The sequence below is a fragment of the Triticum aestivum genome, chromosome 2D, assembly GCF_018294505.1.
Source record: "Triticum aestivum cultivar Chinese Spring chromosome 2D, IWGSC CS RefSeq v2.1, whole genome shotgun sequence".
Classification (NCBI taxonomy): domain Eukaryota; kingdom Viridiplantae; phylum Streptophyta; class Magnoliopsida; order Poales; family Poaceae; genus Triticum; species Triticum aestivum.
Genome location: NC_057799.1, coordinates 519,149,047 through 519,167,981, shown reverse-complemented (window position 1 = coordinate 519,167,981; position 18,935 = coordinate 519,149,047). Strand labels below are relative to the sequence as shown.

Here is an 18,935-nt window from a genome sequence, read left to right as displayed (position 1 = left end):
GCTGCCGGCGGCCTGGGAGGCGATGAACCAGGCGAGGCGAGGATGCCCGGCTGACGCTCCACGAAGAGAGGCGCCACCGCCCCTTCCCCAACCGGGGCCACGCCAACATGCACCGGAGAAGGGGTTCGCGGCACCTGACCATCACAGCGCAGCGGCGGCGTGGGTGACACCTCGAAGCCTGGGGGCTTAGCAGGAGAGGGGAGCGGCTCCAGCAGCATCCCAGGCGAGCAGAGAGCCAGCGTGATGGGGTTGACATGCAGCAGCGGAGAACTCTGCGATCCAACCCTCTTGGACCGCGGGTTGGACGGCAGCACAGAAGCTGGGGAGCTGGGCGGGGACGCCGGCGGAGTGAGAGCCTCCAGCGAGCGCCTCCGATCACCACGGGGAGAGCCGTGCCGAGAGGTGGAACGCCCCCGGTTCCCAGCACGCTCCCCCTCTATAACGGGCAGGAGCTCGCCGGCACGATCAAGGGCACTGCCACCCGATCCGGAGCCACGCAGAAGACCAGAGCCGGCGTCCACATCCTGAACAGCAGCCGACACCAGCAACAGGGGAAGGGCGGAGAGCTCCGCCACGCGACGACGACCACCCGACCGATCCCTGGAGCGATCTTGTCCAGCCTCCCGTTGGCGGTCACGTGTGTTGCGGGAGAGGGAACGACGCACCCTGGCGCTCCAGCCTTCACGAGCGCGGGCACCATCGCGGCCACGGCGCCCATCGTGGTCTTCATCATCCCGCCGGTCATTGCGTCGAGCTTCACGGGCCGGAGCAGCGCGCCTGTCCGACGGGACGTAGGTGCCGTCGACGAACTTTCTGTACCAAGTGAACTCGTCGACGTCCGGCGGCGGCGGGTTGTCATCATCTTCTCCGGCCTTGGAATGGTCCTCAAGGAGGTCGAGGTGGACGATGACGCGGTGGCGAAGCCCGCGACGCCCACGACGCCGGTGCCCGCGGGCAGGCGGTGTGAGCCATTTCACCTTAGGGATGGCGCTGGGGTCGGCAGTCCAAGCCCAGAGCGATAGGTCGCGGGTGTCCTCCTTGCGACGGGAGCGGGGCTCGATGTAGTCCAGAGAGCAGCGACGGCCGATGAGGAATGTCGCCACATACTCGTTCCAGGCATGCAGGGGCACCCCCTCTAGGCATAGCCGGACGTGCAGCAACATGTCCTCATTGTCAGCATGAGCCTCCAGCCTCCATTGCCGCGCAAAGATGCGATAGCCCGAGCCAGGCAGGAAGTCGCGGGACACGGCATCAGCGCAGTGATGCTGGTACATGAAGCGGATGAGGAATCTCTCCAGGTAGTGCTTGACCACTTCGACGTCCTCCTTGCGAGCCCCCAAGGCCTTGGCGATGTCTGCCGCCACCTGCTGGCAGGAGACATCTTGACGGTCACCCTCGAGCCAGGCAACCGCCGCATTGGTGGAGAGGACGGCCGACTCCGCCTGCATGTCAGGCGTCGCCGGGACGACGACGAAGTCTTCGGCCGGCCTGAGCGAGGCATCCCCAGGCCGCAGTGCCATGCCCAAGGGGGCGGACGGCAACAAAGGCGGCGGAGGAGGCGGTGGCACAGCACCAGGCGCGGTGGACACCCTGGATTCCCACCCTCGGCCTGGGCGGGCAGGAGCTTGGGCAGAGGTCCCAGCAGGGCGAGGCGGAGGGGGTGGTGGCAGGACGGGGCCGTCAAGAGAGCTCAGGGGCATCCATCTGTTACGGCAGCCCAGCGATTTATGCCCGTTCTGCAGGCAGTGGGAGCAGCGAAGCGGGTCTCGGCAGCCTGAAGCCCTATGGCCCTTGATCAGGCACCTGCAGCAGCGCCCGAAGAGCCAACGCGGGATGGGCGGCGGCTTGAATGCCGGAGCAGGCAAGTCCGGCTGGCGCGGCCCTTTACGCGACGTGACCAGCGTCCAGTCGCCGGCCACCTCCATCTCGCGCCCCGTGCCACCAGGGCCAGCAGCCAACAATGAAGGCGCGCCCGCGGCAGGGCGGGGGGAGGCCATCTGCCCCCCACCATCGCAGTAAAGAGGGGCTCCCTCTTGAATGCGCATAGAAAGCGCAGCGGAAGAGGCAGGGCCCGAGCCGACCAGGGCACGGCACGGAGACGCCCCGACCGGCTGCGAGTCCGGGACGAACTCCACGGAGGCAGCGGGGCTGGCCCGACCCCGACCACCCAGACATGGATCTGAATCTGGGGCCGACGAGGAACGCATGGGGGCGCCGGCTGCGCGAGCTGCGCAGGGGAACGGAGCAGGGCACCAGCAGGAGGAGGTGGCAGGGGCATGAATCAGGTGCCAAGCACCAGGCCTGGAGCAGCATCTGCCAGCGCCGGGACGGGAGCGGGAGCTGGCGCGGGCGCCGCCGGGAGCCGCTTGGGAGGGGGCATAAGTTTTTTTCCTCGTTTTGGTATTTTTTACTCTTCTTGGAGTGCATGGTAAATAGAAACTGCAGATGGAAGAAGCCTCCCTATTGTAACCCTTTTCTTGGTACCTTACACCATGGCCGGGGCCGCAGACGATTCCGTCCACGGTGACAAATCGGCTCCCGGGGCCGATGGAGACGCAGTCGTCGCCGGTGCCGATGGTCGATCTGGTGACGCGGACGTCTTGGCTCCGGTCGACGTGCACGCCGTCGGTGTTGGGGCTGTCCCAGGGCGCGGTGATCGTCAGCTGCGTCAGGTGGACCTTGCTGCTCTGGCAGACGGCGATGTGCATCTGCGGGCTGTTCTTGCTGCTGAATTGGCTCAGCTCCACGTCGGCGCAGTTCATGACCACCAACGCCTGTATCGATCCATGCGGTGGCACGTAGTACGCAATGAGATTACATGCACGTTGATTTGCGAATGCTAATTTCCTAGACATTATACTTGCTTTCTACACGTTTGTACTAACCGTCGGCGCCTTAGGTATACAGTCCTGGAAGAAAAGAACAATAATAGGTGAGTAGAAAATGCAAGGAGGAATTAAAAGATTTTCGTTCTTTCTTGCAAGAGGTGAGTTGGGCTCTCACAGCATGGCGTTTGCATTTATCGCCCCACCACGTCCCGCCTCTGCCGTCGAGCAAGCCGGTGCTGCCGCCGGTAACCGTGAGCCCGTGGACCTGGTAGAACATCAGCCAATAGTTCTTCTCGCTCCATGGGCGCGCCGGCGGCGCCGTAATCGTGCCCATGACCTACGACAGCCAAAGAAAGGCCGCAGGATTTCCTGACCGTCAGACGAGGCCTAGCCATGGAAACCACGGACCAGACCTAAGACGAGATCAGGAAAGACGAACGGTGCATGCGTGCCTGGACGGTAATTCTGCTGGAGGCGCAGGGCCCGCTGAACCTGGTGGGGCCGACGAGGAAGGATTTGGCCGCCGGCACGAGCAGCGTCGCCGACCAGCCTCTGGCGCCGCACGCCGCCGTCCATGCGTCCATGAACGCCTTCCCATGCAGTACAGAAAACCAACGCACATCAGCACGTAGGTTGAGTTATTTCGATGGAGAGCGCGACGGCAAGTCGGGCATCGCGCGCGGGCGCATACGTACCTTGGTGTCGTCCGTGGTCCCGTGGCCTCGAGCAGCGTAGTCCTTGACGTTGAACACGCCGGCGGCGGCGACGAGCACGCCACACCACGCGAGGCCGGCGAGGAGCAGGGTGCCCGTGCGGATGCTGATGATACCCTGCAAGATTACTTAGTACTGTGCACTATCCAAAGTTATGTGCTCGGTCTTAGACGACATTAGTGCGTACCATAGAGGTGGGGCTCGTAAGGTCGTTCGCACGTGCAAAAACTGTTGTGGTGTCCTTACTCTCGCCGCAGTCTGTGAGTGGAGTCAAGTGCCAGGCTCCGTTCGATCCTAAAATGTTTTTCCGTGGGGGTATATATATCCTCTTAAAGTTTATGTCGGGCTGAAATGAAGAGCGCTGAGGGCATATGTGGTAGTGCATCTATGACATGTGGACCCATCTGAGAAACACTTGGCTGCACTCGGTGATGGCTTGTATATATGTACGCCGGAGAAGAGTCGAAACTGGGGGCGGCACCTTTTCTTCATTTATTTTTTGAAACAAACAAAGAGGCGGCACCGTTTGTTTTGGTGTTGAAGATTGCCCAAGTGGTGTGCATTTTCCAGATCATGTATCTGTCAACGCCCATCGGTACCAGATGGATCCTTTGTCGTGTTCTCGCGTCGAAGAAATGAAGATCGATGGAGTGACATGTACGTTTGCCCCACAAAATAAAAGAGACATACGTTCAATCACGCGGATGTAATGCTTAATCGTCCCAAGTTGAATGTGTAAACAATTTTGGTGCACTTTCAATGCTTATATCTTAGTAGGCTGGTTATAGTGGGAGTATCATGTACCAGTATCATGTATGTAATATTAGGATATGATATTATTTTTGTAGTGTACAGTATTATAGAATAGTATCATATCTTATTTATTGATGCATGACACATAGTAGAATATCATTTATTATGATACAGTATCATAATGTGATACTCGACCATCTATTTCTGCATTTAATTCTATGCAACCTCATCAAAATTGCCTATTGGTATGCATTATATTAGTTATGCATTATATTAGTTATGATACTCCCATTACGCACTAGTAGAAAAAGGGCCTGATGTGAAGCTCATTAGTCCCAGTTTGTATTTGAACCAGCATTAATGTGATCATTAGTGCCGGTTCCAACGGCTAGGCGGGCGGCTCTCATTAGTACCGGTTCGTGCCACGAACGGTACTAAAGAGGTGGTGGTAGGCTTTTGCCAGGCTGGGGCCCCACCAGCACCTCTAGTACCGGTTCATGCCACGAACCAGCACTAGAAATGCACCTTTAGTCCCGGTTCGTCTAACCAACCGGTACTAAAGGTCTTCCTATATAAACCCTTCGTCTAGCCCGAGCGCTCTGTTCTTCCCCTTTCCTCTCCTCTGTTTTCTTCCTCTTCCTCTCGAGCTCACACTCCATTTTTGCCAAAATTTGTGAAGATTTGAAGGCATACCATCCATCCAAGTGATCACAAAGGTTAGTAACTTTGTCCTTTCATCTCTCATTGCTACATTAGCTCTTGCAATGCTCTATAAGTATATAGTGATTTGTGGGTTATATTTTGGGAGGAATTATATGTGGTACTATTTGATTTATATGCAATTTGAGGTCAAAATAACTCTTAGTTTGCAAATGTAGGTGTTGTTTACTTAGTGCCTTCCCGTCTCCGTCCTAATCACCGTCGATCGCCTGCATCGTCCTGTCGCGGGCTCCACCTTGTGGTGAGCCTCTTGTTCTTATATTTTTTATATAAAAAATCATATTTGTGTGATTTAGATATATAGTTACTTGTATAATTATCTTACCCGTACGTTGTTTGTTATACATAGTGCCATGGTTTTGATATCCGTCCCCGTCGGCCCTCGTCCGGGTTATGATTCAGATGTGGTATATTCTCTTTTATAACTATTTGTTGCATTTCGTGTTTATGACAAATTATGCCCATCAAGTTGACATAGATATTTTTATGTAGGAGGTATGTGAACAGGAAATTCCAACCGACCCTATTGTCGAGAGGTTAAATTTAGTTAAAAGAGAAAACAAGTATTTGAAAGAAAAATTGAAAAGAATTGAGGGGGAGAAGATGGAATTGGAGTTACATGTTGCCGATGTCGTCGATGATCACAAGATCAAGATGGAGAAAATGCGCTTGAAGATTAGAAAGATTAAAGAATATGCCATCGATAGTGAGGCTTGGTATCATTATGCTGTTGGATCAATTGTTACCTTAGTTGCGATCTTGATCGCATTTGCTGTCGCATTTTAATGCTTTAGCTAGAGAGTTATTTGTATGTTGTTTTATGAGAATAAGTGTTGTATGAACTTGTATTAATTTGGTCTTTTCGATACTGTGTAATGAAGATGAGCCGGCAATGGATGTACGATGACCTATGCTCTCCCCAGTTCATTAATGGCGTGCATACTTTTCTGCTTGCGGCTGAGGCAAACAAGCGGGCGGGCGGATGGTTTTATGCGTTGTCCATGTACTAGCTGTAAGAATGATCAGAATTACTCTAAGTCAAGAACCATTCACATCCACCTGTTTGAGCCCGGTTTCATGCCCCACTATAATGTTTGGACCAAGCACGGAGAAAGAGGGGTTATGATGGAAGACAATGAAGAAGAAGAGGACGACGACAACTATCCTGGCCATGGGTTCCCTGAATACGATGGTACAACAATGCGGGGAAAAGCTGAGCCGACAATGCGGGAAGAAGCTGAAGAAGAGGCATCAGATGAGCCCGCTGATGATCTAGGTCGGGCCATTGCCGATGCAAAGAGAAACTGCGCAAGTGAAGAGGAGAAGAAGAAGTTGCAGCGCATGTTAGAGGATCACAAGAAATTGTTGTGCCCGAATTGCGAAGCTGACAAGAAATAGCTGGGTACCACACTGGAATTGCTGCAATGGAAGGCAGAGAATGGTGTATCTGACAAGGGATTTGGAAAGTTGATGATAATGTTAAAGAAGATGCTTCCAAAGGACAACGAATTTCCCGAGAGTACGTACGAAGCAAAGAAGGTTATCTGCCCTCTAGGATTAGAGGTGCAGAAGATACATGCATGCCCTAATGACTGCATCCTCTACCGCAGTGAGTACGAGGATTTGAACGCGTGCCCGGTATGCGGTGCATTGCGCTATAAGATCAGCCGTGATGACCCTGGTGATGTCGAGGGCGAGCGCCCCAGGAAGAAGATTCCTGCAAGGTGATGTGGTATGCTCCTATAATACCATGGTTGAAACGTTTATTCCAAAACAAAGAGCATGCTAAGTCGATGCGGTGGCACAGAGAAGACCGTAAGAAAGACGAAAAGTTGAGAGTACCCGCTGACGGGTCGCAGTGGAGAAAAATCAAGAGAAAGTACTAGGAGGACTTTGCAGGTGCATTAATCCTTTTGGGGAGCAAAGCAGCAACCATAGCACATGGCCTGTGACTCTATTTATGTATAACCTTCCTCCTTGGTTGTGCATGAAGCGGAAGTTCATTGTGATGCCAGTGCTCATCCAAGTCCCTAAGCAACCCGGCAACGACATCGATGTGTACCTAAGGCCATTAGTTGAAGAACTCTTACAACTGTGGAATGGAAAAGGTGTACATGCGTGGGGTGAGCACAAACAGGAAGAATTTGACCTACATGCGTTGCTGTTTGTGACCATCAATGATTGGCCTGCTCTTAGTAACCTTTCAGGACAGAAAAACAAGGGATACCACGCATGCACGCACTGTTTGGATGACACCGACAGTATATATTTGGATAATTGTAAGAAGAATGTGTATCTGGGACATCGTCGATTTCTTCCGAGCAGGCATCCCGTAAGAAAGAAAGGCAAGCATTTCAAAGGTGAGGCGGATCACCGGACAAAGCCTCGCGACCGTACTGGCGATGGTGTACATGATATTGTCAAGGATTTGAAGGTAATCTTTGGAAAGGGTTCTGGCTGACAATCTGTTCCGAATGACGTTGACGGACGCGCACCCATGTGGAAGAAGAAATCTATATTTTGGGACCTGCCCTATTGGAAATACCTAGAGGTCCGCTCTGCAATCGACGTGATGCACGTGACGAAGAATCTTTGCGTGACCCTGCTTGGCTTCTTGGGCGTGTATGGGAAGACAAAAGATACACCGGAGGCACGGGAGGACCAGCAACGTATGCATGGAAAAGACAACATACATCAGGGTCATGCGAGCACTAGTGCAAAACCGGGATGTATCACCGGTTCGTAAGGGCCTTTAGTGCCGGTTCCGCAACCGGCACTAAAGAGTGGGGACTAAAGGTCCCCCCTTTAGTATCGGTTAGGCACGAACCGGCACTAAAGTGCACCCACGTGGCACGAGCCAGCGCCGGGGGCGAGGAGCCCTTTAGTACCGGTTAGTAAGACCAACCGGTACTAAAATACTTGAGGGGGTTTTGGTTTTATTTTTTATTTTTACTTTAATTTTGTTTTTCCATTTAATATTTTTTGTTTGCTGGTATTTTACGATACTACATATTGTACACGTTATATATATATATATATGATAGGTTCTACGAGAAATTTTATATATATATCATCGAATGTCTCACAACCACCATTATAATTCACACATACACATGCATGTATATATTTATACAATTAGGTATATATTCAATTTCTCCTACATGTTGCCTTGGTGCCTCCGGAGCACGATGACAAGTGGTTCATGGGGGCGGTAGTGGGTAATAGTATTCTCCTTTGGGATCTATGACCTGGTCGAGCAAAAATCCCGCTATTTCCTCTTGAAGTGCTCGTATGCGCTTCGTTGGTAGGAGCTTTTCGCGCACATCATGGAACTGCTAAGGAGGAGATCAATATGCATGCATGTGTATTTGTTGTGTGACCAGATATCGATAATCATGTAAAAATTATGAATAGTGTTCTGTGAAACGTACCCATTGCTGTCTATCACATCTGCTCCTTTCGGACGCCATCATGCGAATGTTCTCGCAAACTTAGAATGCACACACATCAGTCCCCAGCGCCTGCTTCAGGAACTTTACGATAATTGAAATTAATTAGGTAATAATTAATCAAGCATGATAATTAATTAATGGTATTGAAACAAGAATTAAAGAGATGGTAGCTAGCTAGCTAGTACTACTTAATTACCTATCTTGGGTCGATACCAAAATAGCCGTTCTGCCCCATTTTCCTGGAGTCACCTTGATGAACTTTGCCCAAGCCCTGCCCACCGGCAAAGAAAATTAATAAAGGGGTTATTCAATAGTTCATATCAGGAAATGACGAACTAAATAGGCCGAGATATAGTTAATAATGATTGAAATTACCTGTTGACTATCCCCTTCAAGATGGTGTAATCACTTTCTTTTTTAAGTAGTGAGTCCAGTACTTTAACTTTTCCTTCGTCAACTTTAATGTCTAACAAGATCCAGTGGAAACTGCATGCGCACACGTTTGCATGTCTTAATTAAGCGGGCATGTGCATAACACTAATCAACTACCCTAAACCCTATACACTTAATTATTAACATCTAGCTAGCTAGTAAGCAAAAACAGAATTTGTAGTACAAGACAGTGTGACTCACAGGAAGTTGTAAGGAAGTAGTATATCTTCATTGGTATTTAGGCGCTTCAAGAACTCTAGCATGCTTTCCTCTAAACTTGCTCGACAACTTGGAATTTTCCATGTGTATTCATTAACGGTATTTGGGTCAATGAACCCAATGCCATAGCGTCCAGATTTTTTCATTTCATACATCTTCATCCTGCATAATACCACAGAAAAGAATATAGTGAGGATAATTACAGGTAATTGATGATTGATCAAAATGATCACTACAACTAGCTTGAGACTTAAATTACAGAAAGAAATCACTTACAGACAATTGCAACTGACGATAGATTTGTCGAGTGCGTCTTGATTGAATAATTGAAACAGTTTTGTATACTCAACGGGCAGAGCTTTCTCATGGAAGTAATGCTCCTCCTTGACATTCACCATGAGGGACTCTCGATTGGAACTCTTGGTAATGTTCATGTACCACTGATGCAATTCATACATTCTCATTGGGAGGTTCTTGACCTCGTCTGGCTTGACCAAAGGTTGGCCCCGGACATATTTCCGTTTTATTTCCTCCTAAGCGGAGACATGGGCTCGAGCTCGAGGAGTTGTCCAACAATGATCTTGAGCATTTCAGCCTGCATTATATGCTCCTCGGTTATTACCAGATTGTCTAGCTGGGCAACGGTTTGCCCACAATAATATTGGGCGCGCGTACTCTCATGTGTTGTTGGCACAACAAGCGGGGGGATCGATTGCGCCGCCTGTTCTCCCATCTGGGGAACGTTTTCCCGCTTTTTTGACAGCTGCTTGTTGGCTCGAGCTCGAGCTCACTTCTTTCTGTAGTCGTGCTCGATGTGCCTTCCTGATTTGCCGCTCATAGTCTGAGTCAACAGGCTTGGGAGCTGGTTTTCTTGCCATATGAATAAAGTGGTCAATAACTTTCTCAGGCACTTTCTCCCTTGGCGGCGGTGCCGGTTTCGGTCCAAAATGGGCGTCCACTTGGGCCTTCACTATGGCTTCGTTTTGCTCCTCGGTCATGTCGTAAGGCCTCTAAGGAAGAGGAGCGAGGCTTGGACCATATTTATATCGCTTGTCTCCACCTGTACCTCCTGTACTACCTCGACTCGTACCGCTACGCACCATAGCTACGGCGTGTCTCTTCTGCGATTGCTGAGGCGGCGGAGACAGCTGACGTGGCTGAGTTGGAGCAGGAGTCTGCTCACGGATTGGTGGACTTGGAGGAGCGGGAGTCTGCTGACACGGTGGCGTACTTTGAGGAGGAGTCGGCTCACGTGTTCGTGGACTTGGAGGAGCGGGAGTCTGCTGACACGGTGGCGGACTTCGAGGAGGAGTCGGCTCACGCGTTCGTGGACTTGGAGGAGCGGGAGTCTGCTGACTCGGTGGCGGACTTCGAGGAGGAGTCGGCTGACGCAGTGTCGGTGGCCTTCGAAAGATGATGCAATCCTTTCTCCATAGGATGATATGATGTACGGCCTCTCCCAGTGTGTGCTCGTCGTCACCTCCAGGAATGTCAAGCTCTAGCCCGGAATATTGGTCCACCACTTCATCAACCAAGACACCAGCATAGCCCGCTGGAATCGGGGTGCAATGGAAGGTTGCTTCGGGGGTATTTGTAAAAGCAACGGCGTCCGCCACCTTCATGGATATGTTCTTCATTTTGAAGTGTAGCTCACAGTTAGTGTTCTCTATGATGTCATCCACAGGGTATGTATCCAGCAGTGCGTCGCCCGGGGCGGAACCAACGCTGCTTCTCGGCATGGATGGGAAGGTGCTATCCAATGCTGGATCATCCGCTAGCTGCTACCGCTGATGAGACCCCCTTTCCTGGCTAAGTGAGTCGATCTGCTGCTGCTGCCGCTAGAATTTGAGTGCCAAGTCCGCATGCCTTGCTTCTAGGCCTTGAAGGCGTTCTGCTTCCTCCTTCCTCTGCTCCTCCTCCAGCTTCCTCTTCTTCTCCTCCTCCATCTTCTTTCTTGCACACCACCTGTAGTCGTCGTTCCATTCCGAAAAGCCCTCATACCAGGGAATAACGCCCTTGCCTCGTGTTCTTCCCGGGTGTTCAGGATTTCCCAGGGCGTGCGTAAGCTCGTCGTTCTCTCTGTTGGGTGTGAACACCCCCTTTCAAGCATCTTCTATTGCGTCAAGTAACTTTTGTTCAGCTCCTTTTAGACTTGCCTTCGTCGAAACCAGGCCTGTCTTCGGGTCCAACGCCCCCCATGCGCATAGAACCAAGTTCTGCACCCGGGGGGCCAGATCCTAGTAACCGGAGTGACCCCTGCATCCTCCATCTCTTGCTCAGACTAATCCCACTTAGGCATTGGCACCGCGTAGCCACCTGGCCCAAGCCTATGGAAATGCGTCTTTTTTGCGGCATTGGCCTTGTTTTTTCTCGACCGTTCCTTAGATAATTCTGATTCCTTGAATTTCACGAAAGCGGGCCATTGTTCTCTTTGCTTCTCCAGTGTTTCCTTGAATTCTGGAGTCTTCCTTTCTGCAGCGACGTAGTTGGCCCATACAGTTTTCTTGTGGGTGTTGAATGCAACTGCCATCTTCTTAAGAGCAGCGTCCTTGACTTTCTGCACATCTGCATCAGTGAAATAATCTGGTAGGGTGAAATGTTCCATTAGAGATTCCCAAAGCTTTTCTTTTGCTCTGTCGTCGACCCAAGTAACATTTGGACGTTTAGTTATTGGCTCTTTCCATTCTTGAATGGAGATCGGGAGTTGGTTCTTCACAAGAACTCCGCACTGACGAACGAACTTGTTCGCAATGTTCTTAGGCGCGAGGGGTTCGCCACTAGCTTTGATGGAATCGATGTTGTACTTTACACCCTCGTTCAACTTTTTTGCCGGGCCTCGCTTTGTCCTGCTGTCTGTAGAAGCAGATTTGCTCGATCCGGAGGGCTGAAAGAAGAAAGATCGATTCGTTAATATATCTTCAAATCCAAAAAACATGTGATGATCACCAGATGCCTGCTTATATAAATATACCTCGCCGGTACTCTTTGTTATTTCAAGATCAACATTGTCTGCATCATCATAAACATTGTTTGTGTCATCATAATCATAATCATAGTTCATGACTTCATCAGCTCGGTTGTCGAGATCGAATATCTTATCATCACCCTCCCCGGTATTGTTCAGATATTGGGAGCCGTCATCTGCTTCATTCAGATCATCTTGCCTGCGAGGGCTGCGTATGATCTCGAACAGTGCCTCTTCTCCCTCTCTACCGGTATTGTCCGCCATAGCTTTTATTTAACTAATCCAGAAGAAATATAAAACAATTTAGTATTCAAATTAGAATGCATGGGTGCAATCAATAACGAAAAACGAAATCATATAGTACATATTATGCATCGTCTCGAATAATATATAATCTCGAATACATCATCTCGAATAATATATAATCTCGAATACATCGTCTCAAATAATATATAATCTCAAATACATCGTCTCGAATAATCACTGGCTAGGTAGCTAATAAAGATCGAATACTACAGAAGAATCTAGGCCACTCGCGGTTCCTGGGGCGCGGGCGGTGGACACCCAAAGAGAAGGAACCATCACATGATCATATCTCCGGTCATCTGCCCGAAGAACCTGCCAGGTATTGGAGAACCTGACGTCCATAGCAGCCATGTAGCGATGGACGTGCTCGTCCTCCTCCCTGACACGGCGACGCACCACCTCCGGCGGGGCCGGCTCTCTCTGCACCGAATGTGGCCCACGTGAACGCCACCAAAGGAGATCAGGGTCGACGACGGGACCCGGGTTCCTCACCAAGCGGCGAGCCCCTGAAGGTAGCACCTCCCAGTGCCAGCCCGGCGGAGCCCAATCCCGGACATGGGTCCTCTGAAGCAGGACGTCGTCGCGAACGGGTCGACGGCGAGGATGCGGGTCGGGCATCGTCTAGGAAAAACACTATACGCCGCAAAAGTAACATTTTTTAAATTATTGGATTGTGACTTATATGGAAATTCTAAATTTCTATAACTAAAATTATAAGAAACTAAAAACTAACATTTCTATAACAATTTGAAATTAATCTAATTCATCTAGCTAAAATTAACATTTCTAAAATTTCTAACATTTCTATAACAATTTGAAATTAATCTAATTCATCTAGCTAAAACTGACATTTCTAAAATTTCTAACATTTCTGTATACTATTTGATATTAATCTAATCTAATTAATTAATTTATCTAAAACATTTCTATAAAAAACAGAAAAAACGGAAAACAGAATCGTGTCTGTGTGTGTGCGCGCGCGTGCGCGTGTGCACCTACGGCGCCGGTGGCGCAGCGGCTTCGATTGTAGGGAGGAGAGGGGCCGGGGAGAGGGGCTCACAACGCGGGCGACGGCGAGGCAGAGGGGACGGCGACGGCGACGGGGGCGGCGGCGACGGGGACGGTGACGAGGGCGGCGACAAGGGGGGGGGGGCGACGGGGCAGAGGAGAAGAAGCAGAGGGAGAACGAACTGACGAATTTTTTTGAAGGGTTTTCTTATATAGAACACCCCTTTAGTACCGTTTGGAGTCAACAACCGGTACTAAATGTCTGTTTTGGCCAGGCGAAGCGGCGGGAAGCGCACCCCCTTTAATACCGGGTGGTGCCACCAACCGGTACTAAAGACCCCCTCTTTAGTACCGGTTGGAGCCACGACCCGGTACTAAAGGGGGTGCGCTAGCGCAGGTGCGGTGCGGCAAGTTTAGTCCCACCTCGCAAGCCGAGGGGCGTCCGCACTGGTTTATAAGCCCTAGTGCGGTAGCTCTCTCGAGCTCCTCTCCAAAGCAGGCCTACAGGGCCTACCTGTTCTGTGCTGTCCTGTGGGCCTACTGGGCCTTTGCAGGCCTGCATCCTGGCCCAACAACACGTTGGGTTTCTAGTTGTATGCAGGCCGCTCTGGCCCAGTAGGCGGGCTTTTTTAATTTTTTTTGCTTTATTTATTTTTGTTTTATTTATTTTTGAGTTGTTTTTTTGCTGTATTTAGAGTTTCTTTGTGAATATTTTTGCTTTAGGTACAAAAAATTACAAACTTTCTTTTAGTGCCGTTAGTTTTCAAATTTGAATAGTTTAAATTTTGAATTATTTGAAATTTGTGTGAATCACTAGTTTGTGAATAACTTAACTTTGAAAATAGATTTCTCAGTGATCCTTTTTTCTTATGTTTAATATTAGTGTGTTTTATCATTATATTCAATTTGGTAATTCTTAGGTTATTGAAATGCCTTTGTAACAGATGAGTTTTTGTCCGAAACCCTGATACTTCGAATGAGATTGTCCATTTTGTACACGAAGTGCATCCAGTTTTTGCGGTAACCCTCTCTACTTTTTTGCACATGCTATGTGGGTGAAATTATGATACCATGCCAACTTTCAACCTTTTATGAGTTCATTTGAAGTGGTTTTCAATTTCAGGGTCATTTAGCTGAAAAAATCAGTAAATGCATGAAAAAAATTGTTTGCACGTAAAATTTCTTCGCGTTTCAAATGCCAAAACACATAACTACCCTAACTAGTACACAGATTCCTTCCTGGGTGTGAAACACAGAAGAAAGTGATGATAGTGAAGCCGATCACATCCCAGATCTTTGGGTGTGAAACTTTTTCTTCGCGTGTGGCCCTTTGCGCCGTAGCCATGGAAAATCTTCATCATTTGACTGGATGCTCGGGTCAGTATTCACTGTGAATGGAGCAATTTCATCAAACTTTTCATAATCTTCTAACATGTCTGTCTTGTCATCCACTCCCACGATGTTTCTCTTCCCAGAAAGAACTATGTGGCGCTTTGGCTCATCGCATGATGCATTCGCTTCCTTATCTTTTATTTTTCTCGGCTTGGTAGACATGTCCTTCACATAGAAAACCTGTGCCACATCATTGTCTAGGACGAATGGTTCATCTGCATACGCAAGATCGTTGAGATCCACTGTTGTCATTCCGTACTGCGAGTCTTCCGTTACCCCACCTCGTGTCATATTGACCCATTTGCACCGAAACAAAGGGACCTTCAAACCACGTCCATAGTCAAGTTCCCATATGTCCTCTATGTAACCATAATATGTTTCCTTTCCCGTCTTGGTTGTTGCATCAAAGCGGACACCACTATTTTGGTTGGTGCTCTTCTTATCTTGGGCGATCGTGTAAAATGTATTACCATTTATCTCGTACCCTTTGAAAGTCATTATATTCGAAGATGGTAACTGGGACAGCAAGTACAGGTCATCTTCAATAGAGGCGTCATGCATGGTACGTGTCTGCAACCAGCCGGCAAAACTCCTGGTTTGTTCACGTGTAATCCAGTCATCAGACCGCTCCGGGGGTTTGGAGCGTAGAAAATTCTTGTGTTCGTCCATATACGGAGCCACCAAGGCGGAATTCTGTAGAACTGTGTAGTGTACTTCAGTGAGATAATGTCCGTCCATACATATTATTTGATTCCCTCCTAGCGTGCCTTTTCCATCCAGTCTGCCCTTATGCCGCGATTCAGGAACACCAATCGGCTTAAGGTCAGGAATAAAGTCAATACAAAACTCAATGACCTCCTCATTTTCATGGCCCTTGGAGATGCTTCCTTCTGGCCTAGCACGGTTATGAACATATTTCTTTAAGACTCCCATGAACCTCTCAAAGGGGAACATATTGTGTAGAAATACAGGACCCAAAACGTTAATCTCTTCGTATAGGTGAACTAGGACGTGCGTCATGATGTTGAAGAAGGATGGTGGGAACACCAACTCGAAAATGATAAGACATTGCACCAAATCATTTTCTAACCTTGGTATGATTTCTGGATCGATTACCTTCTGAGAGATTGCATTGAGGAATGCACATAGCTTCACAATGGCTAATCGAACGTTATCCGGTAGAAGCCCCCTCAATGCGACCGGAAGCAGTTGCGTCATAATCACGTGGCAGTCATGAGACTTTAGGTTCTGGAACTTTTTCTCTGCCATGTTTATTATTCCCTTTATATTCGACGAGAAGCCAGATGGTACCTTAATACTGAGCAGGCATTCAAAGAAGATTTCCCTCTCTTCTTTGGTAAGAGCGTAGCTGGCATGACCCTGATGTATGCCGTCTTTTCCGTGCATACGTTGCTGGTCCTCCCGTGCCTCAGGTGTATCTTTTGTCTTCCCATACACGCCCAAGAAGCCAAGCAGGGTCACGCAAAGATTCTTCGTCACGTGCATCACGTCGATTGCGGAGCGGACCTCTAGGTATTTCCAACCGGGCAGGTCCCAGAATATAGATTTCTTCTTCCACATGGGTGGGCGTCCGTCAGCGTCATTCGGAACAGGTTGTCCGCCACGACCCTTTCCAAAGACTACCTTCAAATCCTTGACCATATCATGTACATCAGCACCAGTACGGTCGCGAGGCTTCGTCCAGTGATCCGCCTCACCTTTGAAATGCTTGCCTTTCTTTCTTACGGGATGCCTGCTCGGAAGAAATCGATGATGTCCCAGGTACACACTCTTCCTACAATTGTCCAAATATATACTGTCGGTATCATCCAAACAGTGCGTGCATGCACGGTATCCCTTGTTTGTCTGTCCTGAAAGGTTACTGAGAGCAGCCCAATCATTGATGGTCACGAACAACAACGCCTTTAGGTCAAATTCTGCCTGTTCGTGCTCATCCCATGCACGTACACCTGTTCCATTCCACAGCTGTAAGAGTTCTTCAATTAATGGCCTTAGGTACACATCAATGTCGTTGCCGGGTTGCTTAGGGCCTTGGATGAGCACTGGCATCATAATGAACTTCCGCTTCATGCACAACCAAGGAGGAAGGTTATACAAACATAGAGTCATAGGCCAGGTGCTATGGTTGCTGCTCTGCTCCCCAAAAGGATTAATGCCATCTGCGCTTAGACCAAACCATACGTTCCTTGCGTCACCTGCAAACTCCTCCCAGTACTTTCTCTCGATTTTTCTCCACTGCGACCCGTCAGCGGGTACTCTCAACTTTCTGTCTTTCTTACGGTCTTCTCTGTGCCATCGCATCGCGTTGGCATGCTCTTTGTTTTGGAAAAAATGTTTCAACCGTGGTATTATAGGAGCATACCACATCACCTTGGCAGGAATCTTCTTCCTGGGGCGCTCGCCCTCAACATCACCAGGGTCATCGCGGCTGATCTTATAGCGCAATGCACCGCATACCGGGCAAGCGTCCAAATCCTCATACTCACCGCGGTAGAGGATGCAGTCAGTAGGGCATGCATGTATCTTCTGCACCTCTAACCCTAGAGGGCAGACATCCTTCTTTGCTTCATACGTACTCTCAGGCAATTCGTTGTCCTTTGGAAGCATATTCTTTATCATTACTAGCAACTTTCCAAATCCCTTGTCATATACACCATTCTCTGCCTTCCATTGCAACAATTCCAGTGTGGTGCCCAACTTTTTCTTGTCAGCTTCGCAATTCGGGTACAACAATTTCTTGTGATCCTCTAACATGCGCTGCAACTTCTTCTTCTCCAAATCACTTGCGCAGTTTCTCTTTGCATCGGCAATGGCCCGACCTAGATCATCAACGGGCTCATCTGATTCCTCTTCTTCAGCTTCTTCCCGCATTGCCGGCTCAGCTTCTTCCCCCATTGTTGTATCATCGTATTCAGGGAACCCATGGCCAGGATAGCTGTCGTCGTCCTCTTCTTCTTCATTGTCTTCCATCATAACCCCTCTTTCTCCGTGCTTGGTCCAAACATTCTAGTGGGGCATGAAACCGGACTCAAACAGGTGGACGTGAATGGTTCTTGACGTGGAGTAATTGTGATCATTCTTACAGCCAGCACATGGACAAGGCATAAAACCATCTGCCCGCTTGTTTGCCTCAGCAGCAAGCGGAAAAGTATGCATGCCATTAATGAACTCGGGAGAGCATCGGTCATCATACATCCATTGTCGGCTCATCTTCATTACACAACACTGAAAAGACCAAATTAATACAAGTTCATACATAAAGTTCATACATATATATAGTTCATACAACACTTAAATGCAACAAACAAATAACTCTCTAGCTAAAGCATTTAATTGCAACAACAAATGTGATCAAGATCGCAAGTAAGGTAACAATTGATCCAACGGCATAATGATACCAAGCCTCACTATCAATGGCATATTTTCTAATCTTTCTAATCTTCAAGCGCATTTTCTCCATCTTGATCTTGTGATCATCGACAACATCGGCAACATGTAACTCCAATTCCATCTTCTCCCCCTCAATTCTTTTCAATTTTTCTTTCAAATACTAGTTTTCTCTTTCAACTAAATTTAACCTCTCGACAATAGGGTCGGTTGGAATTTCCTGTTCACATACCTCCTAGATAAAAATATCTATGTCAACTTGATGGGCATAATTTGTCATAAACACGAAATGCAACAACTAGTTTTAAAAGAGAATATACCACATCCGAATCATAATAAGGACGAGGGCCGACGGGGACGGATTTCAAAACCATGGCACTATGTATAACAAACAACATACGGGTAACATAATTATACGAGTAACTATATATCCAAATCACACAAACATCAATTTGGTAATGTAAAACATTCATGAACAAGAGGCTCACCACAAGGTGGTGCGGGCGACGGGACGGTGCAGGCGATCGACGGTGGTTACGACGGAGATTTAGAAGGCACTAAGTAAACCACACCTACATATGCAAACTAAGTGTTATTTTGACCTCAAATTGCATATAAATCAAATACTAGCACATATAATTCCTCCCAAATTACTAAACTCACAAATTAATCACTATACAAAGCATTGCAAGAGCTAATCTAGCAATGAGAGATGAAAGGACAAAGTTGCTAACCTTTG

The 18,935-nt window shown here is 48.7% G+C and overlaps 1 protein-coding gene across 1 annotated transcript in view; it reads right to left on the bottom strand.

Annotated features, from left to right (window-relative positions):
• The window catches only part of LOC123055882 (polygalacturonase ADPG1-like), a 79,684-nt gene that overhangs the window by 5,226 nt on the left and 55,523 nt on the right, over positions 1-18,935 (bottom strand). Inside the window, exons 4-8 of the mRNA XM_044479704.1 lie at positions 3,524-3,658; positions 3,281-3,418; positions 3,004-3,165; positions 2,886-2,909; positions 2,485-2,774 (exon numbers count right to left, since the gene is read on the bottom strand). Coding sequence (XP_044335639.1) covers positions 2,485-2,774; positions 2,886-2,909; positions 3,004-3,165; positions 3,281-3,418; positions 3,524-3,658 — 749 coding nt within the window. The remainder of the gene's footprint in view (positions 1-2,484; positions 2,775-2,885; positions 2,910-3,003; positions 3,166-3,280; positions 3,419-3,523; positions 3,659-18,935) is intronic.